The sequence below is a fragment of the Erythranthe guttata genome, chromosome 7 (genome assembly GCF_056151865.1).
Source record: "Erythranthe guttata isolate IM_541 chromosome 7, IM_541, whole genome shotgun sequence".
Classification (NCBI taxonomy): domain Eukaryota; kingdom Viridiplantae; phylum Streptophyta; class Magnoliopsida; order Lamiales; family Phrymaceae; genus Erythranthe; species Erythranthe guttata.
In genome coordinates this window covers 8,461,633-8,487,426 of record NC_142539.1, presented here as the reverse complement: position 1 = coordinate 8,487,426, position 25,794 = coordinate 8,461,633, and the positions used below count along the sequence as shown (strand labels likewise).

The window sequence follows — 25,794 nt, the reverse complement described above, 5'->3', positions numbered from 1 at the left end:
TGGATGATTGAGTGAGATTGCTTGAAAACTAGAGCTCTATTCATAGTTTCCAGAAGTTGTGTTCCAAAACGCACAACTCTAGGTAATGAAAAGGGCCACATTGTGCCATTTCCCAGGGGTTAAACACCAATTTGTGTTTAAACTGCCACCTGTTCGGATATGATGCTAGATTTAATATTAATTAAGCCCAAAACTTAATTAATTTTAGGCCCAAAACCGACCCAACTCCAAACAAAACATTTCAAAAGTCCAAAGTCCAAAGGCGCACGCGCACGCACGCACCCACGCGCTCGGTCTGGGCGGGCGGCGGCGGCGCGCGTGTGGCTTTGTACTTAAGCCCACACTTGATTATACCTCTAGCTATCCACTTGAAACTATTTAAAGTGTTCTCATTAATGCTCTTTTCCTAATGTGGGATAGGTGACTTTTCACCTCCCACCAAGCCCTTTGAGCTCACTTTAGCTCATTGAAGTACTTTCTTTGTGCATTTATTTCTCATTCATCCCATATTAGATTTGAGTAATTAAATACATTACAATTATCTACTTGAAGCGTAGATTATGTTTCCATTATTTTTTCCTTGAAATAATCATGGAATTTTACTTGAATATTTTCCAAATTTGAGGTGAACACCTCAATTTTCCAACAACTGCTACATTTGCGTCATCTAATGCCGCAATATATTAAGCTTCGGAGGTGGAACCCGCCGTCATGTTTCACTTGGAACTCATACGGCACCTCGTTAATAAGCATGAATATAAAACCCGACGTCCTTTTTGAGTCGTCCACTTCCGATTGAAACACTAAAGTCGTGGAACGACTTTATTTTCAATTCGAAATCCCCATAGACTATATATGAACAAGTTCATAGTACTTCGCAAGTATTTAAAAATTTGTTTCATAGCTACCCAACTAATTTGGTTGGGGTTAGAATGATATCTACAGTGACGCTTCACTGCATACATTATATCATGTCTATAATATGAATCGGGATAACGAATCGACCTCTTTTATTTATCTCTATAGATACGTATCCTCTAATACGTAGGAAGCTTATCCCAAATTCATTTATTGAGAAATGTGTGGACAATCGTGATTTAGTTGATTTTAGCATCCCTACAACATTCCCAATGAGTAGGATGCGATCAACACAAAGTACTGGGAAACGTAATTCGACATGGCCACGGGCCGGGTTTGACTCGGACCCAAAATGGACATTTTCTAACATTCACGGTAAGTTGGAATAGTTATTTCTAACGGCGGAATTCCGTTAGAAAACCTGCGTTAGAAATATATGGCCAAAACTTTGTAACGGTTATATCCGTTGGAAAAAAAATAAGAATTCGTTAGAAAAATAAAAGATACCGTAGCGAAAGTAAAATTTGCTAACGGTTATTATCCGTTAGAAATTACATAATAATGTTTTTTTGTTGCAACGCTCTTAGCTAAATTTGTAACGGATATAACTGTTAGAATTTCTTTTTAATAAAGTAAAAAAAATATAATAAAAAAATCATAATTTTTACACTTCCATTTTATATATTAATTAAACCAAAATAATAAAATATGAAACATTAGTTAATAATGGAACGCAAATCATACATCCACAATACCTATAAATTACAATAAAATGTTCTAACATAAAAAACAATGCAATACAAAGTATCAAAGAGATCAATGTACAGTTCACCATGATGAAACAAACAACACCATAATGCCAATGTAAATGCCATAATAAAAAAATAATTTCCTACTTAAATAATTGATCCCTAATAACAGTATTGATGATAAAATCTTTTCAATTCTTCTGGATGTGAACTCGTTACCCCTTTGAGATTGTACATGCTTATTGTTGAGGGCAGTGGAAATTTGCTAAGTTATGAAATTTATATATTTGTGGGAGAATTTTTAATTCGATGGAGATACAATTGAGAAGAAGAAATCAAACCTGGAAATGTGAAGTGAGTAGCAACAGTACATCGAAATGAGACTACAAGGACAAAGGAAGAAGAAACAAGAGCAGCGGTCTTCACAAAAAAAGCCTAAGGATCAACATAAGAAAAATATAAGAAAATGTTCATATCAAAGCATCATTCACATACATAAACCATAAAATAAACCTAATTGACCTTGAACATGAAGTTGAACATTCAACTTGAGATGACCCTTTGAGCAGCTAGAAGAGCAAAAGGTAGTCAGCCAGAAGGTCTTCCTCTCCTCCCTAAGGTCAATCTATAACTGTCGATTTTAATTTTTAATCAACACAATTAGTATTATCCCAAAACAATGGAATTCTAGATATAAGATAACCATATATACACATTATAGAAGAGAAAAAAATAATTCAACACTTATAAAACAAGAAGTGCCACTTTGACCAGTACATTGATTAATCGTCAAATTTAATATGAATCTCTCACCAACATCTCCAAGTAAGGTGGGATCAATAACAATAAAATAAATTGTATTTACTACATTAAACACAACCTTTAAATGTGTAGATAAAAAGGGGTTATTTTACATGCCCCTAGTCACCCAATAAACTAGGGATAAACTCAAACCCAAACATAAATCATCCTTTGACATACCCCCTGGAGAAGCGAAAGTACTATACTACCCTTATATGCAATTTTCGGCCAAATTGCATTAAGCAGTTTTGATCCTGCATTTATCATTTAGGTTAATATTGGAGACACCCCTCAAACCAAACCTAATTAGATGTGAGACACAACCTTAAATAGAACATTTTAATTAAATCCTTAGTTGAAAATAAAATTTGAGCCACATCCTTTTATTTTTATTTAACCCAAAAATACCCTTATTCTACTTAATAAAAAACAACGCCTAATTCTCTTCTGCCATTTATCTATTTCTCTCCCTCTCTCTAGACCGCCGCCCACCCATGACCTTCTCTCTCTTTTTTTTTCATTTTTTTCTCCCATCCCACCATGGCTTCTTTCTCCCTTTTTTTCATCGGCCCTCTCTCTCTCTCTCTCTCTCTCTCTCTCTCTCTCTCTCTCTCTCTCTCTCTCTGTAGTGGTCCTGACTTGAAGGTACCCGTTATAGGAGGATTTTTTCAGATCGGATGTCGATGTGGGGGCGGCGCGCGGTGGTGGTTTTGGGTCGCTGGCGGCGGCGGTGATTTTGGTCGCTAGGGGCGGCGGCAGTTTTGGTCGCTTGCATCGGTGGTGATTTTTTTCGACGGCGATGGTAATTTTTTGTCGTAATTTGATGTTGGGTTTGGAGGAGAGGAAGGCTAATTAAGATGGAAAGTGAGACATAAAGGAAGAGGATGAAAGGTTTGATGATTATATATGGGCAGATATCGAAGATCTATTTTCATAGGCGGAGGTGGTGGCGGATCTAGGGTTTCATATTGAATGAGTGCGAATGACTACGGGTGTCTATGTATTACTATGAGTGTCTACAAATCGGTAGCGGCTAGGGTTCAAAATGGAAGCAAGGGTTTTAAGAGTGCGTGACTACGGATTACTATGGTTACTATAGGTGTCTATAGACGACTACGACCGATTTTTTTTTTAAAAAAAATTCATAATTTTCAATATTAGTATACTATAGTACACCATAGTATTTTTAAAATATGCTGTACTATTTAACAATAACAAAAAATATATTTTTTCGTAATTTTCAATAAAATATTAAAACTATGGGAAAAAAATTAAGTTGTTTATAATAATGTAAAAAATGCTAGAATGAAAAAAGAAAAAAAAATATGTTAGATGGAAAAATGAGGATATTAAATGCATAATAAAAAATGATAAATACAATTTGAATTTTTGAGTTGAGGGGCATTTTTGGGATGAATTTAATAAATGATGTGAATCAACTGTTTAGTTGAACTTGTCATTTAGTTCTAATTAGTTTGTCACCAAGGACCTATATCTTAAGACCCCTTATCATTTTCGCTGATTTATTTATTATTATTTTTCTTTTTTTTTCTTTTTTTTAATAATACACATGTTTGTTAAATTTATATGTATATATATATATATTTTTTTTTTAATATTTTTTAATTGTTAAAAAAAATTAATTTTTTAAATTTTTTTTTTAATTTTCAAAACAATATGTTTATTGTACTGAAAATAACTACATGTAACTGTAGTACCTATAGTAATTCATAGTTATGTTCGTTTTTTTACCCATATTTTTAGTCGATCAATTGTATACACACACGAATACTGGCTTATACAAAAGAAATTCATAAATCCCAACAAAAATTTACAAATTTCAATATTTTTACTATAAATCACCTCGGAACAATAAAATACAAATCGAATATACACAAATATATGCATATGTAACTACATTTACTATATGTATAGTAATGTATAGTAATGTATACAGTCTGTTGAACACTGTAACTTGAAGAAGATGTAACTTCAACCAAATTTTTGACACCTTCAAGGAGAGGATCAATGGCTTTCATTAAGCTGCTATTGCAAAATCAAAACAAAAAAAATACTTTAGTGCAAATCAAGAAAATTTGAAGAAACATCAAAACACTCAAAAATTAACAAACACTAAGAGATCGAGAGATAGAGAGAGAGGTTATTAATGGGAAATGCTACAAATTTTAAATCAAACAGACAGTGACTTCTCACCCCCCTCGCCTCCTACCAAAACCCTAGCCGCCGCTAATAACCACCCACGATTCCGCGCGCTCACAAATGCAAAAAATTATAGAAATAAATCTGAAAACATAAAAATAAACGAAATTACCATCAAAATATAGATCTCGACGTGAGGAATACAACGGTGGGTAGCTCGTCAAATATCGACTGGTGGAACACAAAATACAACTCCGGAAAGACCATCGTCGTCGAATGAAAAACAAATTGCAGAACCAGATACAAAGCTCCAAACTGAATGAAATCACCACCAAAAGAAAGAGCTCGGCGAGAAGAATCCAACGGTAGTCAAACCATCGAATTCCGACCACCGGAGAGAGAGTTATGACTCCGGGAAGCAATTTCACCGATTGGAGATATATGGAGGTGAGATTTGAATCTGGGAAAGGAAGAGAGAGACGATTGTGAGTGGCTAGGGTTTAAAACTTATTTTAAAAGGGTATTATAGGGACTTCAGGGTGCCCGAGGGGGGTATGTCAAAATATTTTCGAAATGAGGGGGATTTCCCCTAGAGTGTAATCCACTTGGTAGTTAGTTCTATATAATTTGGAAATGAGGAGGGTCTACAAAATAATCCCTAAAAAAAATTCATTTTCTAGCTTCAGAACATTTGTTAATCTTTCTTTTGTGTTCAAATGACCTGTGTTTTTATATTATGACTTCGAAATCAAACATGAAATTTACGAATAATACCTTGTAAGTTTTAACAATAGTTCTGATTCCTTGAGCCTATTCGGTAATTTCTCTTTTCTTTCACCAAATTCTGCTCCACCCAATGAAAAAATGGAGCTAATAATAAAAGAACAAGACATTAGCTTATATGTTAAATATTTTGAACCTATATATGGAAGTGAATGTTGCAACACCACTAGCCAACTTTGATAACCAATTATTCTTCTTTCTCAGCGCCAAAAATTATTGTACTCTTCTCAGTATCTGTTCTTATTTGTCCAGTGAGCTCAGACGCTAATACCGAAAACAGTTGACTATTATTATTAATAATTGAAGTAAACTTCTTATTACTGACCCAAACAACAAGATCAAAGAAAATATGGTTCTCCAGTTCACTACTATGGCTTCTACTCTCAAGCACAAAAATTAGATACTATAAAATTTAAAATTGACTCGTGTAACCCCTGCCAAGGTAAAACAAATAAGAACCACAACAATATTTAGTTGTTAAGAAACCTATCATAGATTCAAGATAAACACAAATGCAAAAAAAAAAAAAAATCCAATTTAGGGTTTTATAAGAACAAAATCGAATTTAGGGTTTCTTTTAGTAGATTCCTAGCATATGAATGGAGGCTGACAATTAAAGGGAAAACAAGAGAACAATTCATCAAAGGATAAACAAGAGAGGGAGAGGGAGAGTGAGAGGGGAAGGAAGAGACACCTTACTTGAACGAATGAGCGAATAGAATGCGAGATGGTGGTAAATGCAATAAATAAAGGCCGGCATTAGCAGTGGTTGAGGCGAGAGAAGGAAACCGAAGTTTACCTCAGTCATATATCGTTAATGGCTGATCGACATGGAGATAGAGAGAAAAGTAAGGTTGTAATGTCGAACAGAGAAAGAAGAACAACGTAATAAAAGATGGGAAGGAAAAATGGAGGAGAGAAAGAGGGGTACGGAAAAATATAAAGTCATAGATTTACTCCTATTATATAATAATAGTTATTTTAATTTCTAAATTGTTATAATTTGTGGGCTGACGTACTATTACTATTACTAACGCATAACAACCGTTAGAGATATTGTTTTATTTATTAAAAAGTAATATAAACGACTTATTATTAAGGGTTAATCTCAAAAAGACTCATTACAAGGGCACTTAATTAAAAAGGGACATCTAACTTTTTTGTCTTTCAAATAAATCCAGCTCATTCAAACTTATTTGCAAATAAAGAAAATCATTTTGTATAAACCAAAATTACCTTCAATTCATTGAAACCCAATTCAACTCCAATTTCATGATTTACAACCCAATTTAGCCCAATTTCATCAATTAACCAAATTTAACCCTAATTTCAATTTTGACCCCAATTTTGACCCGCCACCACCAGTCAGCCGGTCTCCTGCATTGATTTTTTTTTTTATTTTTTTCTTTTGGAAACTTTTTTTTTCTGAATTTTTTTCCTCGTAGGTCAACCGCCAGGTCTTCGGCGTTGACTTTTTTCTTTTTTTATAATTTTGTTTTTTCTTAAAAAAATATTTTAATTAATATTACTATTTTGGCTGCTAAATTACTGTCTCCAGCAGTTGTTTAACTGTCGGAGACCGTAATTTAACTGTTAATTGACTTTTTTTTCTTAATGTTTTTTAACTAATATTACTTTCTTGGCTGCTAAATAACTGTCTCCATGAGTTACTTAACTGACGGAGACAGTAATTTAACTGTTAATTGACTTTTTTTTCTTAAGAAACTATTTTAATTAATATTACTGTTTTGGCTGCTAAATTACTATCTCCAGCAGTTATTTAAATGTAGGAGACAGTAATTTAACTGTTAATTGACTTTTTTTTTCTTCAAAAAATATTTTAATTAATGTTACTGTCTTGGCTGCTAAATTACTGTCTCCTGCGGTTATTTAACTGTCAGAGACAGTAATTTAACTATTAATTGACCTTTTTTCTTAAAAAAAATATTTTAATTAATATTACTGTCTTCGTTGCTAAATTACTGTCTCCAGCAGTTATTTAACTGTCGGGGACAGTAAATTAACTGTTAATTGACTATTTTTTTTTTGAAATTTTGTTTTTCTTAAAAAAATATTTTAATTAATATTACTGTCTTGGCTGCTAAATTACTGTCTCAAACAGTAATATTACTATTTGGGACAGTAATATTAGTAATATTACTGTTAGGAAATATAATATTCATAATATTACTGTCTCAAACAATAATATTATAGTTAGAGACAGTAATTTAGCAGCCAAGACAATAATATTAATTAAAATATTTTTTTCTAAGAAAAAACAAAATTTATAAAATAAAAAAGTCAACGCCAGAGATCGGCGGTCAACGGCGGTTGACCGGCCGGAAAACATTTTAGAAATAAAAAATTCAAAAAAACTAAAAATTAAAAATTAAAAAGTCAAGGCCGGACAATGGTCAATGCCGGAATATGGCCGGAAACAAAAAATCAGAAAAGAAATTACTTTCTGAAAAAAAAAAAAATTCAAAAAATTATTATTTTGCGGGTTAATGTGATATATTTGTTTAAATCTTGGGTCAATTTGCAATATTAAGGAAGTTAGAGCATAAACGATGGAATTGATAAGAATTATATTATGGAGGGTATTTTAGACCCAAGACATGGGGATGAGTTTATTTGAAAGACTGTTTTTGTTTGTGATGAGTTTTTTTTCTAACGGTAAAAATCTGTTAGGAAATTCTAACGAATATAATCCTTTATAAACAAAAAAAATTGTTATTAGAAAATGTCTATTTTGGTGTAGGACCCGACAAAACATGGGTCGGTTTCGGGTCCCCATTTTTCGGACTCAAGACCCAGCGGGGGGCCCGAGGACTCGGACCCGAGTACCCGTCGTGTCCACCCAGTTTTTAAGTGTAATAACAAAAAAAATGGTCAGTTTGGGGTTCAAACCAAGGTGGCTCGAGTAGAGTACTAACCACTCTAGCAAAATTATTAATTGTTATACTAATCCTAACTATAAATATATAAATATAAATAACACTATAAAATGATTATAATAATTATCACGTTCACTATTATTAATATTAAAAATTGTCATGTTGACTATTATTAATATTAAAAATCTCCACTAATAACAAATGCATACATATTTAATTTTGAAAAATATAAAAAATCACGATTTAATTTAAACGAAAGATTAAATTTTGATTTTTTTAAATTTTAAAATTTTGAAAAAATTCTCAAATATTATTTTCACTTATAAATACCCCTAATCCAATCTTCACAACTTTCATTTTATTTAGTTTATGTCTCAAGGTCTTAATCATTTCACTTTTTTTTCTAAAATTGTTTAGTGTTTAAATTCAATTTTTTTTTTTAAATTTTGAATTTAAAGTTAATCTTAAGTTTTTTCAAGTTTCAATTTAAGTTTTTTTCTTTGTTGTAATTAAAAGAAAAAAAGTTGGGAAGCCGGTTTGGACCCGGACCCAACTGGGACCCGGCCCGGGCCTAGATGGACCTGGGTGGACCCGCCCCGGACGCAGACCCTCCTCCCCACGGGCCGGTTTTGGGTCCCCTAAAAGTTGGACCCGGACCCGGACCCGATCCGCCCCGTGGCCGTGTCTAAATGTAATGGCACTCCCACTAACCTTCTTGTAAACGTAAGGATCTTTCGAATTCGTTACTAAATCAATTAATGATTTTGTGTCGAACCAAACATTCTAATTTATGGGATGCTAGGTTTAATCAATAAATGGATCGCTGGAATTTTGCAAATCTTTTGCTAATTTCTAGAAGATATGAAGCCTTTCGGCTGCACCACTCTGATTTCCTCAATCTCACCATTGAGGAAGGTGATCTTCATATCCATTTTCCATATCTCGTAGTCATACTACGCAGAAATGGCGAGCAAAATCCTAAGGGAATGATAGCATAGTGTTTCGTGAAAAGTTATCTCACAGACAACAACTTGTCGTAGAGTATAACTCATTTTCATGTATCTAGCTTTATAGGTCCATTACCTTTCCATGTATTCCAACTTAAAGATTATAGATACACTTGCATCCAACGGAAAAGATTCCCTTGGGTGGATCTATCAAGGTCCATACCTTGTTGGAGTATATGGAATCCATTTCGGATTTAATGGCGTTAAATCATTGTCCCTTACTGCATCAAATATAGCCTCATTGAAGGTTCTTGGATCACATCCCTCGTCCAATTCATTTTGACTACCTTCGATGAGGGTTAGCCTATTGAGTTCTCTACGGATCCTTTTGAATCTCCACATAGAAGGTTGAGAAGGTACATTAATGGGTGATTTGATTTTGATTGGCTCTTGTTCTATTTATGGTGTTGGAATTTCAATTCGTGGTTCTCGAATTTCTTCGAGTTCTACCATACACTTACTCTATCGCATTGAAACTTCTTCTTCAAGAACGTGGCATTCCCTGAAATAAGAACTTTTATTTCAAGGGATAGTAGAATAAGTATCTAAAACAATTTTTGAGATACCCCACGAAATGGCATAAGTTGGATCTACTATTCAACTCGTCTCCCACTAGCCACTTCACGTAAGTGGATTATCGGGAATGCCAAAGTTCATATGGTGTGGAATGTATGACTCGAAATGTAGTAGTTTGGATTCGGAATAACATTCAAATGTCAAATGTATGATTTCAATAAGTCTCATCAGAAATCCAAGCATATACTGAATCATAATTATCTCAATAGTTATAGAATTAATAGAGGCGAACTTTAGTTCGAGAGAGTTGCCTCGGTAGACAACGTATTAGATCCCTGAACTTAGCCTTTACCCATACCGGTCCATGAGAAACATCGAGTGTCGATGTGACTTAGGTAATCAGTAGTTGGCTTTAGGTCAAGTGGGAGATTGTTAGAGTAGGTGACCGATGAGCCAACCAATTGTTGTGTTTTCTCACACTACTCGTAAATAATCTATTTCTTATTAATGATAAAAAAACCCCTTTGGCATTCTATATATTTTTCCCTTGCATAAGCATAGATGTAGTCCTTACAGTTACTTAATTACTAAAAATGGAATTAGTAGAATCGTGAGATAATTTATTTAAGTATAGTAACTGTCAAACATTGTTCCTAGTAAACGGGTTACGTCACTAATGAGGATATCGGCCTTTCTCATCAGTCAACGGTGTTATGACATCGACCATACATAAGTGGGTGCTCATAAGTTGATGAATTCACTGAACTTCCTCAATCTAGAACTCCCTCAATCTAGAGATCTCTAAGTGGTAACCAATAACCGAGTAGAGGTCTGTATGATATAGTAGTACACCATTAATCCTTAAGACCCAGACATCACCGTGACTTCACTAGAGGACCTGTTGTATCGTGATCTGTCCCTGAGTTCCACCGAGGACACTAGGCCAAAATGCAAGACTGGCGACGTTTTTTTGTAGCGACGGTTTTATGTTCGTAGCATGTTTGCGACGTTTATGAGTTAAAATCGTCGCTAACCCCGGTTTTGTTAAAAACCCTCGCGACGATTTGGATAATCGTCTCTAGATCGCGACGCAACATATGAAAACGTCGCACGTATTAAAAAAAAAAAAAAAATTGTTGCGACGAAACAGGACGTTCGTCGCAAGATTTATATATTTTGCAATTTTATATTTGAAAACTCGCGACGAAACAGTATAATACGTCGCCATAGTTCTTTTAAAAAAAGAAAAATAATATACCTTGCGACGATTGTGTTGAAACGTCGCTAGTAATGCCCAATTATATAATAATAACTAATATATGGCGACGGAATTTGAAAAAACGTCGCCATGATTTTATTAAAAAAAATATATATATCTTTGTTTGCGACGGATCAGAGAAACCGTCGCAATAGATATTTTCAATTTTGTTTTTTCCTGAATTTGGTGGCGACGTAAACCTGTATACGTCGCTAGGGTTCCTTTTAAAAAAATTATTATGTTGCGACGTTAATGTAGAAACGTCGCAAAGTTTAGATTAATTATTCTGCACGGACCCTAATTCGTTCACTTTGCTGTCTCTCTCTTCTCTCTCTAAAATTTCTCTCCCTCTCTCTCTTTCTCTCTCTAAAATTTCTCTCTCTCTCTCTCCTTCTCCGATCAGCCCACCGCCGCCTGCTGCCCGCCGTCCGCTGCCCGCCGTTCCCCGTCAGCCCACCGGCGTTAGCCCTCCTCCGTGAACCCTAATCGTCGCCGATCCCGTAAGCCCTCCGCCGCAGAAGTCTCCCACCAGCCCTTGCCGCCGTCGCCGTCAGCCCTCTCCGTCGCCGCCAGACCTCTGCCGCCAGCCGTCCTCCGTCCGCCCTCTTCCGTCCAGAATTATATTGGTAATTTTTTTTGCTGCTAAGTTTATATTGAAGGTTTTTTTTTTCTTTTTTTTTTTGTCAAAATATATCCTTAATTACCTCAAAGCTAAGTGTGCTTCCTCAGTTGGTAAATATATTCGTAAACGACATTTAGAAAAATCCGTTATTTTTAAGGTTTCGGATTGAGTGGTGGGTATTACTTTCTTCTTCCTCCGAACCCTAATTCCCCTCTTTTTTTCTTCAGGAATAGCGAGTTTGATTCTATTTTCTGATTTGCATGTGCCTACACTTACGTTTCTTACCATGTAGAAACTTCTGGTGGAGAAAAAGGTGAGGTACTTACGTACAAGGATGCGGATGTTGACATTGATGCTGGTTCAGAACTTGTTAGGAGAATAGCAAAGATGGATCCTGGAATTGGTGGTTTTGGTGGACTTTTCCCTTTGGGTAGGGTTTTTTCTATTTTACTTATTACCCGTATTCCATAGTTTTGCTGCAGTTGTTTTGGTTAATGTGTGAATTGCAATTAATCTCTCTGAAATGTGCATTTTTCTTTGAATGTGAATTGATTGGCTTTAGATTGTTGTTTGACATTTTTTTCGGTCCAACACTTGGACTTATTTAACAAGGAAAAGTTGCTTCAAATTATTTTAGGGTGACAGTGAGAAACTTATTGCCTTTTTTTATGATTGGATTCCCCACATTCGAAGATCATTTTCGAATTTATTGGCGTTTCCCTAAAGAAGTCTTCTACTACAAAATTTGGCGATGATTCATAGAAACATATTTTTTGCACTCACCAAACCGATCATGTTTCTATATGTTGTTGATTTTATTGCTCTCAATACTTGTTACGTAAATTTTTACCTTATTCATTGTTGGTTGTATCTTGTGGTCTTTCCCATCTTATTATATTGTAATCTAACGATGTTTCAATAATTCGCAGGGGATTCGTATCTGGTGGCTGGTACAGACGGAGTGGGTACCAAACTTAAGCTGGCTTTCGAGACTGGAATCCATGAGACCATTGGCATTGATTTGGTAAAACTTATGTCATTATTTGCATGTTCGTTATTTGTAGTAATGTTGGCCTTAATCACAATTCGCAACTTTTTTTTAATCAGGTTGCAATGAGTGTTAACGATATTATCACTTTTGGGGCGAAGCCCTTGTTTTTCCTTGATTGTTAATTTCAAGAGTTAATGCTATAAACTATGTCGAAACCTTAAAAATAACGGATTTTTCTAAACCTTATATACTTGGCTCAAACTAGTATTTGTGTTCGACTAGAAGAAAAGGTTAAACTGTAAAAATAAAAATAATCGACAACAGCTCTGATTTGTGCTATAGCTTGTGTCCGATTTAGTTAAAATATGATAGGCTTACGAAATTCAAATTAAATTCAAACACAACTTTAAAAATTGAAAGCTTTCCCGTTGAAAATTAAAAATTGATGTCAATTAAAAATTGAAAGCTTTCCCGTTGAAAATTGAAAATTGATGTCAATTAAAAATTGAAAAGCTTTCCCGTTGCGACTACTACCTTAATTTAGTTTTAGTTTATGAATGTAACTTTGACTTGATAGAATAATTGTGATTTTAATAATTGTGACCCTTCCCAATTTCTAGGTATAATTGTTGCTCACACATGCAGATTAATTCGTCTTATCTATTGCTAATCTTGTGTTATATATGTTCTTGCAGTATATTCTTGATGTTTTATATTGGGTTTAAGTTTTTTTACTCGGGCGTATTTCTTTAAGGGTTGCGATTAATTTTTGTATTTTTGTGCGAAATTACAGTGAAAACAGGGGAACTGATAAATGTATTTTTCTCATTAAGTGGTCTTGGTAAAAAAAGACCACTTCTTATGGCCTCCCGTCGCCGCTGGTCCCCTTCTTTCTTTCCATTTGTCTCCAGGAATTTTGATGCACATGGGCAGAGGTTACCCTTCAAAGGGTATTGTTAGTCAAGAAAAAAATAGTGGGGGAGAAACTCCCATGGAAGAGAAGAAGAACCAGAGCTTCATTTCAATCAATTTCTAGTTTGGGTAAGTTTCAAAAGTTCAATTGAGTCATTAAGTTTCAATTAAGTTAAATTGAGTCCTTACAACAATTGCAGGAAACCCGAGAAACAATGCAAGAACAAAATAAAGTTAAAAGATGAAAAAGTTAATCGATTAGAAGAGCAATTGCAAGAAACCCGAGGTATTTTGAACACCTTGCTCGAGCGTTTTAATAGTGGAGTACAAACACGAGATGAAATTAGTGTGCCTCTTCAACTTATACATTTATGGTTTCAAGTTTTTATGTAATTTTTGAATTGATGTTTGTGTTGTATTTTGATATTTAATTGGTAATCGTGATTTTTAATATTTTTGAGTAAATATGGTTTTGGTTTTTTATTTATTTTTTTTAACAGCTGATTTTATTTTGTAATAGAAAATAATTGAAATCAATAAAATAATTAAAAAAAAAAAGTTTGCGACGAAAAATAAATCGTCACAAGCAAAAATAGTACTTGAGACGAAATATAATTCCGTTAACGTCGCCAAATTAATTAAAGCCGGGCGACGAAAAAACTATTTAGTCGCCAAAAGATTCTGTGAACTTGCGACGAAATATGAAATTCCGTAGCAACAACTTGCGACGAATATGTATTATCCGTCGCGAAAAATAAATAAATAATTTTTTTCAGAAAATACGGTTTTGGCGACGAAGTGTGTTTTTCGTCGCCACACTTGGCGACGCAACCGTATTTTCGTCGCTGACTTTGCGACGGGGTATTTGGCGTCGATTTTGGACTGATTTGGCGACGAAAATAAAACGTCGCTAACCGTGATAAAACGTCGCTAGGAGATAAAATTCGTCGCGAATTTTCGTCGCCAGTCTTGCGTTTTGGCCTAGTGCTTCCAGACAGTTAGTATGTTGTGTTTACAGATAATGACTCATTAGTTGATGTGCTGAACAGACCGACTGCGAAGCAAACGATCTGGTTCCAAGCGAATAAGTGTTACCTTGAAGCTAGAAATTTGAGGTATGGAGAGTTTCCACAGAAATTTGTCTATAAGGAAAATGCTCGCTGTTGGATGCCGAGAAAGATAGGATTCTCGATCGGAAGGGTTACCAATGTACCGTCGGGCAGGGGTGAAGACTATTACTTGAGACTGTTGTTGAACTTTCAAAGAGGTTGCACGTGTTACGATGATCTTAGGAAAGTCGAGGATCACGTCTACCCAACTTTCAAAGATGCGTGCTTTGCGCTTGGACTACTAGATGACGACAAGGAGTACATAGCTGGCATAAAGGAGGCAAACGAGTGGGCCAGTGGTGACTATGTGAGACGATTATTTGTTGTACTTTTGGTCGCAAATAATATGAGCAGACCGGAACATGTGTGGGAGTGTTGCTGGAAAGAATTCGTCGAGGATATTGCGTACAGACTGCAACAACGTCGTACCAATTCAGGTATGAGAATACATCTTACGTTTTTACACCGTTTACTACACACATTTGAATTAAAACTATATATTTTTATAATCACCACATTATGTTAATTTTTCATATTATATTATATTGAAGGTCCACATGTGTCAGACGATACTCTAAGAAACTACGCTTTGATCGAAATAGAAAATATATTGCAAAGTAACAGCACAAGCCTGAGTAACTTTCCCCCAATGCCGATTCCAATTGGGTCGATGACGGATGGCACGGTAAATAGATTAGTTCTCGACGAGTTGGACTATGACGTTGATGCTATGTGTAAAGAGAATAAATACCTTTCATCCATTACTGATGAGCAGAAAAAAATGTTCGATGATATCATGGATGTTGTTACAAATGACAGAGGTGAACTGTTCTTTCTTTATGGGCATGGAGGAACGGGAAAGACTTTCATATGGAAAACTCTATCGGCTGCTATCCGTTCAAAAGGCGAAATAGTTATAAATGTTGCTTCCAGTGGTATTGCTTCGCTTCTACTTCCAGGTGGCAGAACTGCTCATTCCAGATTAGGACTGCCAATAATTGTACATGAGAGCTCCACATGCAACATCAAACATCAGAGCCCACATGCAGAATTGTTGTCTAGAGCAAAGCTAATCATATGGGACGAGGCACCGATGATGCACAGGTACTGTTTCGAAGCACTCGACAAAACAATGAAATCCATACTTGATTCAGATATGCCATTTGGAGGCAAGGTTGTAGTGCTTGGAGGGGACTCTCTGCAAATTCTGTCAGTTGTGTTGAAAGCGTCGAGACAAGACATTGTTCATGCTACAATGAATTCATCACCGTTGTGGAGACAATGCAAGGTTATGAAGTTAAACAAGAACATGAGACTTCAGTCGTCCTCCTCTTCCGCCAATGCAGATGAAATAAGAGAATTTACGGACTGGATATTGAGAATCCGCAATGATGATGCTGGCGAGATAAATGACGGTGATGCCACTAATGAAAGTATCGGTTTTGTGAACGATCATTTTTTTGTCGATCATAACTGGAGAGGAGAAGGTCTATTTCAGCTCAGGTAGTACGTGCAAGGAGGAGTTGTTGTCGGATGTCAACGCAGAAATATACTCACCGGAGTTTCTCAACACCATATCATGTTCCGAAATTCCACCGCATAAGTTGACATTGAAAAGAGGTGTGCCCGTTATGCTCATCAGAAATATCGATCATGCCAGAGGATTGTGCAATGGAACAAGGCTTCATATTATTAATATGGGAAAACAAGTTCTCAACTGCATGATCCTATCCGGTAAACATGTTGGTGATGTGGTGTTCATTCCTAGAATGACATTGGTACCGTCCAACTCTACATTGCCTATCAATTCTAGCGACGTCAGTTTCCGCTGATGGTATCATTCGCAATGACAATTAATAAAAGTCAATGACAAACTCTTTCTCACGTGGGCTTGTACTTGCCGAGACCTGTTTTCAGTCACGGACAGCTCTATGTCGCACTCTCGAGGGTTAAGAGTCGAAGTGGCATAAAGATTTTGATTAACTCGGAATCTGGTGATACGACCAACGTTACAAATAATGTTGTATACAAGGAAGTTTTTCAGCGTATATGAAGGTAATTATTTAAACAAAAAATTACAATATTGATTGACGGCATTTATTATCTATTATTTTTATGTTTTGTTATTCCTCATTCGTAGGTTTATTTTAATTGTACTAGGAACTTGCTATAGACTCCGCTCGGTATATTTCACGAAGGTAATCTTTTTACAATGATTTTATGCAATTAAACAGTTATATTGGTATTGTTTTGGTAACAATTTATATATTTCGTGTGACCATTTTACAACATATGCAGGACAGTTGCATTGTATTGGATTTGTTGCATGCGTTTAGGGCGGTTGGTATCAAACAATTCAAGTTTTCAACGTTCATGTCATTATGGTTGTACAAGTTTGGGACCAACTATATATTCGTTATTTTGTATGCGGAAATTAAAACCATCGATGTTTAGTTTTTTTCACTTATTTCGGCTTATTTTGAACTTGCACCATACAAATGATTTTTATTTTTGAATATGTTCTACTTCTTTCTTTTACGTACTTATTAACAATTAATATCACTATTTTGAGAACTTTTTTTATTATTCAATATTTGTTTTACAATGAATACCCCGTGCATCGCACGGGTGTATTACTAGTACGATTTAAAATTAAAGCACTACTACTTCAGTCCATCCATTCATGAAGCGCCAAAATAAGGCAAGATTACCAATTTGCAAGAAATGCCTTTCCTATATCAAGAAGGATTTGATGTTAATTAACTAATTACCAGAATCACAACTAATGGTTTATGGTGAGTTATCCAAATCAACCTACTCTGCAACCGTGCAGGCCATCTTCATGAATCTAATTATTTTCTTGAAGAATATGTATGATTTGGATGAATTCTAAATCAGTTTCTCTTCTGTTGCCCGAGATACGCCTTACATTGATCTAATCGTTAGAGGTAAAACACGTACCAAAGCCAAAGCTTATAGCAGATTTCTTTGCAGATTATGATTTATTGTGCTTCCCTCTCTAATTTATACGTCATTGATGATGTATTCTCCATTTGATTTAATTCATATATAACTCGTGTTTTTGCATTAGAGTTGATGTTTATGTTATTTCACTGCTTGTTTAGTACGTCATTTGAAACAACTTTTTAATTGTTGGATTTTTTTAACTAGGTACATAAGAATTTAATTGAAAGCATAATTTTGATTGTGCATCTAACTTTACATGTAGAAACTTAACGATAACAACATTTAGGTGGTGTTTTCAAACGCTTTTCCAAAGTGATTATGAGTTTTTTTTTTTTTTTTGTTTAAAAATTGGCAAGTCTGAGAAAGGTTTTTGTGGATGAAAATTTTTGAGGACATAAATCGTTTTAGTGGTAAAGTTTCGGGACATAAACTGTCATTTTCCCGTATTTGTATCTATCTATATCATCCGCTGGCTAGTTATGGACATGAGTGATTAGTATTACATGAATTAACAATATTTTAAATTACTAATTAATTTATAACTTTAGGATAGTTATACTTCATTAGTTTCTTCAGCTTTATATATATACATGAATGTCAATTTTATTGTTTGTTGCCGTTATAACAAGAAGTTATATGTCAATATATGTATTGTTCTCACGACACGTGCAACGCACGTGCACATGCCTAGTTTATAAAAAAATGTTCATGTGCTATTAACATAAACTTCTTCCATCATGTATTTCTGCTTTTACGCAGACAACTTCTAATGGTGGTCCCGTCTGCATTATGGGCTGAGTTAATGAAGATTAAGCTAGAATAATGTTAAAGACAAAAGCTAATGAAGTTATTTAATTTTAATGGGAAAAATGCCCTATATACTGTTGGGTACTTGTATGAATAACATAAACAAACACTAAAGAAAGACATAGTTAAAATTAGAGATTATAAGATACAAAATGTTTCACCAGATTGGTTCCATACATGTCTATATATGTTGTTAATTAAACGTAATAAAAATTTTAAAATTAAATATTGTTTAAAGTAATATTAAAGAATATATTTTTAGGGAATTAGTTATTTAAATTAATACTCGATAAATAAATAACCTCGTTTAAATAATAGTTTTTTTTCTGGTCCGGCTCCATAAAACTCTACTAAATTTATTAGTTTCATAATTTAATATTTCGCTAAATTAATAAAATTTTGTTAGTCCCGACTCTATTAATTTATAGAGGTTTAATTGTATTTCGTTTCTTATTTACTTTATATCCAGTATTTAAAACTATGATATTTTAATTCCATAAAACTGAATGGTTCATGTACAGATGCTGTTAATTAAACATAATAAAAAAATAGAAGTTAAATATTTTTTTAAATTAATATTAAAGAAAAAATGTTTCTTTATTTCTTTTAGTATCTTGTAAAATATTTTTAATTTTTTTTCGGCTTTGAAATTCTATAATTGTCGAAAAATCCCTTTTAAGTACTTTTCAAGTTTTTATTATTTTAACATATTTATAATAAAATTTCAGTGGCACTTTTATAGATTAAATATATTATAATTTAAATAGTTTAATTTATAGAATAAGTTTTAATTCAAAAGAAAACAAAACTATTTCATATAACTCCATATTGGTGCTAACCAGAGTAGGAAAATTAAAAAGATATTACTAAGTTATAAATAGTTAATTTTTTCTACTCATCATCTATAGTTTTATTTTAATGTATGAAAACTGATAGGAATATTTAAAACTAAACATCATCTATATTTTTGTTATAAACGTGTGCTTGTCAATAATTGTTCTTTAATAAAATAATCTATATTTTTTAATAAGTTCTTGTCAATAATTGAAGTTAATCGATTCAAATTAATTGAAATGAGTTATAATATATTTTTTTTTAAATAAACATCTTATTTTATTCTTTATTCAATTTTTTCATACTATTGACTTACATCAGTGAGTTTCTATTAAGTCATGCATTTGTTTTTATATTGTATTGATTCCATTCTCTATACTTTTTAATAGTGAAGATTATATTGAATATAGTAATTAATAATATATGTTTGGACGTATTGAACTGCGCTTCTTTATATCTTTCAAACTTTAATATATTACATTTGTTAATATTTAATTACCATCATTTAATAATAATGAATATGAAAATTAATAACTCATTTAACATTTTTTATATCGATTAAATCATTTCACACTAAAAGATTATATTATATATACTTATTGCTAGATATTGAATACATACTTGCTTTCTCCCAATTGTCGGTAATACCATTCTCTTGTAACAGCCCCAAGTTTGACCCTTAATTGAAGCATTTTTTGGCAAAAAACTGATCAATTAAATATGGGTCCCTAGAACGGGTCCTTGGGCCAGGTCCAACGTGTTGACCAATCGAGGTCGGTCTGGGTCAACGTCAATGGGGCGGTCGTCGGGTCTGGGCCAGATCCGGTGCTCCCTTTAAAATTTGTAAAAGAAGATACTAAGGGTAATAAAGACATTTCAATAAACATTATTACATTTCTTTTTTAATATGAAATCTAAAATAATAAGGACAATTAGTGATTTAGGTGAATACAAAATGAAAATTAAAATATATACTTGTTTTTGGACACATGGCGGCCATTCAGACCCTACTGACCTCCGGTAGATTTTAGCGATTGGACGCTAGAGAGGCCCAGGTAAGGTAGAGACAACATTGTTCTTTGGAACTGGACTTTGCTAGAAAACCAAGTAATATTCAACATATTATTTTTGTAACTTGTGAAATTCCTTCCTAATTTAGGATTTTATGCATATTATAAAACCGAGAAGCATGCCAAAATGTTAGGGTCTATTTGAATGGAGGGATTTGAAGGGGGTTTGGAATCCATAATAACAAATCCGGGGTCGGACTTGTTAGGATTGAGGGATTTGACAAGGAATTTCAAATCCATACCTCTCATTTTTAGTTGTTTTTTGAGCTATTGTGGTGTATTTCAAATGACTCCAACTTGAGGTCATTTCAAATCACTTCCTCAAATCAAAACCCTCCATCCAAATGAACCGTGAATATATTTCAAAATGTATTAAACACCTTTACAATGTAATATATATAATATTGCGGCCTTGTTTGGTTGGGGATGTTAGCCACTATTAACTACATAATAAGACTTTGTTTGATGTTTGGAATCTCCAACAACTTGTTAGGTCGACTCGCAAATATTATGTTATTAGGCTTATTTTACCTTTGAAGGAGTTTTTTTGTTGAATTTTTTGTTGGACGTCTCTGGGCCAGATAAAATAATTAAATTTTTATTAGATTATTTAATCTTATCTTACTAACTAATGAGGCCCGAAAAATATGAGGTAGGTACATCCTTGGACTTCAGAGAAATATGATTCCCTTAGGGATGTTAGATATGAATGGATATTAGTTTAGGGGAAAAAATTTACGTTTCTAATCACCACCGAGTATTCATTCATATTGATATGGAATGTGATTGCATATGACATGAAATATTTGAGCGAACTTTTGAATTTTAACCCCAAAGCCAAAATCCACTAGCAAGTAAATTATTGAGTAAGTAATCTGTCTCTTACGCAATGACTCACTTCGAACAACAAAACCAATGAAAATTGGACTTGTTTAGTAATGATGCTAGAATTAGATCACCTTAAGTAGTCGAAGTAGGATAAGCTCGTAGAGCAAAATGAATCACTGGGAATTTGATGACCTTGAGATACTTGTAATCAGAGAACACGTAACCTAAGCCAGAGGTTGATCCGGCGGAAACCCCTCTGACGTCAAGTCAGACGTGTGGATTAAAAAAGTCGTAGAGGGAATACGAACAGTTGTATTGTTCGAATATTGAATGTACGTTAACAAATGAGTTAAAATCTTTATTTATAGATCGTTCATTGGGCTGAAGTTAATTAGTTGAGATTTTCGGGTCCAAATCTTATTTGAAGGTGATTGGGCCTTCGTCGTGGTGGTCTTGAAAATTGGGTTCGTAGCCCAGTAAATAAAATAATTGTAGGCTCATTGAGTTGACCCAATTAGACACATCACTTAACAATATATCATGGCCAATTAAACTAATATAACTGGCGGCTCTATATATTAATAAAATACTAATTAGGACTTGGGAGTATTTTCATTCCACTCATCATATACAAATATTGAAGGAACATAAATATATGAATAAATCCAACGTAACAAGGAAACAAAACAACATGAAACATAAATTTGAGAAATATATATATATATATATATATATATATATATATATATATATATATATATATATATATATATATATATATATATATATATATATATATATATATATATATATATATATATATATATATATATATACATGCTTACAAGGCTTACAAGAAAGAAACATAAACCAAACAACTTGATTAAATAAAATCAAACCAGAGGCAAATTTAAGAACATGAACTCCAATGTACGTCGTATCAAATTTATAATCTAAAACAATTGTAGTTGCTCCAAAACCTGTGGAACGATAATTTGTTAGACAATTGGATTCTCACAACTTTGAGATTTTTTTTTTCGTTTTCTAAATCATAATATATGTAATATTAATATATAGCTTTTACCTTTTAGGAGTAGAACCCCTCTTGAGCTGGGAAGAGTGGCCGCCTGATACAATTACCGGTATGCTTTTGATATCTTGTTCACAAACATCACATTTCCTGTGGCCTTTCTTCTTTGTCCATTCGACTTCACAAGACCGAGGAATCATGGCAAATTTACATTTGCATTTTGTTTGAAACATGTTGTCATTGTACACGTTGAAGCAGAATCTGCAAATTGCTTCCTCTTTCGGTATCTTTTCAGCCCCTACTAAAAGTTAGCACGAACAGAATCATGAAAAAGTATTGCATCCAAAACAAGAAAAAACAATAACAATAACAACAACAATTATATATAAATATTAGGTTTGTCCATGGGTTGGGTTGGTTGATTACCGGCCATTAAACCAACCCAACCCAACTAACCAACAGTGATAAATATTGAAAACCATTATCGACCCAACATATATGGGTTGGATGTTGGTGGACATCCAACTTTACTGGTTGGTTGATGGGTTGATTGATGGGTCATCATTGTTTCTAAAACAAATTGACTTTTTTGAATATTTTATTACAATATATTTTTACGGTTAATAATTAGTCCAACAATATAAGAAAATTAAAATATTATAAGCTAAACATAAATAGATCAGCAATATTATAATAAATTCAAATATTTCAGCTCATGTGTCTTAAATTAAAATAGTTTAACATAAATAAAAAATCGAAAATACGACACAACATATTGAAATTTTATGTGCTTCTGATCTATTAGCATGAACTGAATAATAATTCAATACATCAAAATAGTTAATCTCCACAAATTAGGTTTATGTGTTTTGAGTTTAGTCATTATTAGATAAGGAATAAAATTAATAAATAATAAATAAAGTTGGTTGGCCGATATTATCCAATTAACCAACTTTTTAGTATATTATAAACCATTATTGACCCAACTTAAATGAGTTGGTTGATGGTTGATTATCCATGAATAAAATATGGATCGAAAATGGGTTGATTGGTGGGTAAAACCACCCATAAACATCCCCAATAACTAAATAAATAAATAAATAAATATATATATATATATATATATATATATATATATATATATATATATATATATATATATATATATATATATATATATATATATATATTAGGGCTGAAGTCAGAAATTTCATTTCAATTTCACACCAATCTTTCCATATATTATATCTTATATCAGGCAACACTGAGTTACTTCAAAAAAGAAAACAAATTGTAAGTACCATCATCAAAACCGCCCTGAGGTCTTATGACTTTGACCGTGACAACAAGGTCATTCTCCTGCAAAAGTTTGTTCATAAATTAATACATAAAAATGATTAAATTAGAGTTTTAACTTTTTATGTCTAATTAATTATGTAAAATATAATTCTATTCTTCTAAAGAGATCACTGACCTTGAGATCCAATTTCGTTGACCATGGACTTTCCCTGGACAAATTATATACAGGGCATGCCATTTTACCCTTTACAAGAAGAGAAAAAAAAATAAATAAATGAAATCTGTAATTATTGATACTATTAAATAAACATTTTATCATTGTTTTCTGAGCAATTAATTCTTTCGGTTTCTTTAAAAGTAAAATAAAAATGGTGTAAAATATGCATGAATCTATACATGTTTGTGAATATGACAAAATATAATTTGAAGTAATTCCTAGAACCGGACCGGACCGGCCGGTTCGATGGGTCCGACCGCGAACCGGCAACAAAGTGCACCGATCCAACTCCTAAAATCGGAAAAAAACAGAGACCGGGGTCAAAGGCTGAAAAACCGGTTCGGCCGGTAAACTTGGAAAATGAGAGAACCGGCCATGTAACCCGATTCTTGCTCAAAAAACGCTGCGTTTATGGCCGATTCTAGGTGGATCTCGCCGTGGGTGGATGCAGTGGGGAAGCCGGTGTAAGGCCGGGGGGCCATGGCCCCGCCTCAAATTTTAATTTTTTTTTCTACTATATATGTATAGTTTTTTTTTCTTTGCATTGTTCTCCTATAATAAATGACTCTAATAAGTAGGATAAGGAAATTACGAATTGTGACTTGGAACCAGGGGCGAATCCACCCTTTGGAAGTGATGGACTCAAGCCATCCTCAATCGTAAAAATCTCCAATCGTAAAAATCTCCACTGTATTACGCCTTTATATTATTAAGTCCCGCAAATTTTTATTATTTAGTGCATCTAAAATCCAACTAAATTAAAAAAAGTACTAAGTTTTCCTTTTCCTACTTTCTGGTTTTATAAAAAAATATCCGAATTTGTTTTTCGTGGGTATTGCCCCCGAACCGCCAAAAAATTAAATTTACCATGTAACAACATCTTTGATTCACCGGTGTTGGAACAATAATTTTTTTCATTAATTTTTTACGTTATTTTTCAATACATATTCGGCTCTCCAGTAATGAAATGTTCGTCACTGGGTGGCCAGATCTTTGTGTCTGGTGGGTATATTTTTTGACTAAAAAAATAGAGAATAAAGAAAATGTACTGCGTTTTGGAGATGAAGAAGATTACGAAGTGAAGTGGCCAAGATAAGATTAAGTAATCTAATGAAAACCCAATCATTTTAGTTAACCATGAACAATGTTCCCAACCAAGCGAGGCCTAACTGAGTTGTGTAGTTATGCTTTGAAACTCCTATATACTTGGAGGTGATGAGCCGAACCGAGCAGGCTCATGAGCTCGTTGAGCCGACTCGACAAAAGCTCGAACTCGAACTCAAAATTTTTGAGCTCAAGCTTCAGACAAGTCGAGCCGAGATCATTTTAGTTGTTCGTGAGCTCGCGAGCCGGCTTGCTATCTTTTTTTTTCTTAATTTTTTTTATTTTAATAAATAATAATTCATATAAATAATTAAAAAATTAAATTACATTTTTCATTTTAAAATTTTTTTATTATAATTTATAATAATAAATTTCTAATAATATTAATAAAAACAAACAAAATAGATCAGGCTCGAACTCGGCTCGTTTACACTGCCAACAACCTGGGCATCAGTTGGCATAACTACCATTTCATGGTTGGAGTGAGAAAAAAGTAAGGGGATTTTCTGTTGATATATATATATATATATATATATATATATATATATATATATATATATATATATATATATATATATATATATATATATATATATATATATATATATATATATATATATATATATATATATATCTTGAATGGCAAAAATGCCCATCACATAGGACTTAAATGCACATTGGTCTACAACAACAAAAATTTCTCAATTAAACCCATCCCCATGTCTTTAGTTAAAAATACCCTCTATAATATAATTCTTATCAATTCCATCCATTATGCTCTAGCTTCCTTAATATTACACATTGAACCCGAATTTAAACAAATATATCACATTACCTTCTATCTATATATAGTATACATATATATCTAGGGCAAATGGCAAAAAGGCCCATCACATGAGACTTAAATGCATTTTAGTCCACAAAAAAAACAGTCTCTTAATTAAGCCAATCCCCATGTCTTTAGTCTAAAATACC

The 25,794-nt window shown here is 33.4% G+C and overlaps 2 protein-coding genes across 2 annotated transcripts; both read left to right on the top strand.

Moving 5' to 3' along the window:
- The first annotated feature begins 9,109 nt into the window (after window positions 1-9,109).
- Window positions 9,110-13,393, top strand: LOC105972698 (phosphoribosylformylglycinamidine cyclo-ligase, chloroplastic/mitochondrial-like). The gene is made up of 5 exons (XM_088820263.1): window positions 9,110-9,163; window positions 11,496-11,657; window positions 11,916-12,081; window positions 12,581-12,675; window positions 12,759-13,393. Exons 1-5 carry the CDS (start codon window positions 9,110-9,112, stop codon window positions 12,822-12,824), a joined length of 543 nt encoding a protein of 180 aa, XP_088676389.1. The 3' UTR covers window positions 12,825-13,393.
- A 1,328-nt stretch (window positions 13,394-14,721) lies between these two features.
- LOC105972659 (uncharacterized) lies at window positions 14,722-16,716 on the top strand. The gene is made up of 3 exons (XM_012997636.1): window positions 14,722-15,100; window positions 15,215-16,166; window positions 16,581-16,716. Exons 1-3 carry the CDS (start codon window positions 14,722-14,724, stop codon window positions 16,714-16,716), a joined length of 1,467 nt encoding a protein of 488 aa, XP_012853090.1.
- The last annotated feature ends 9,078 nt before the right edge of the window (window positions 16,717-25,794 follow it).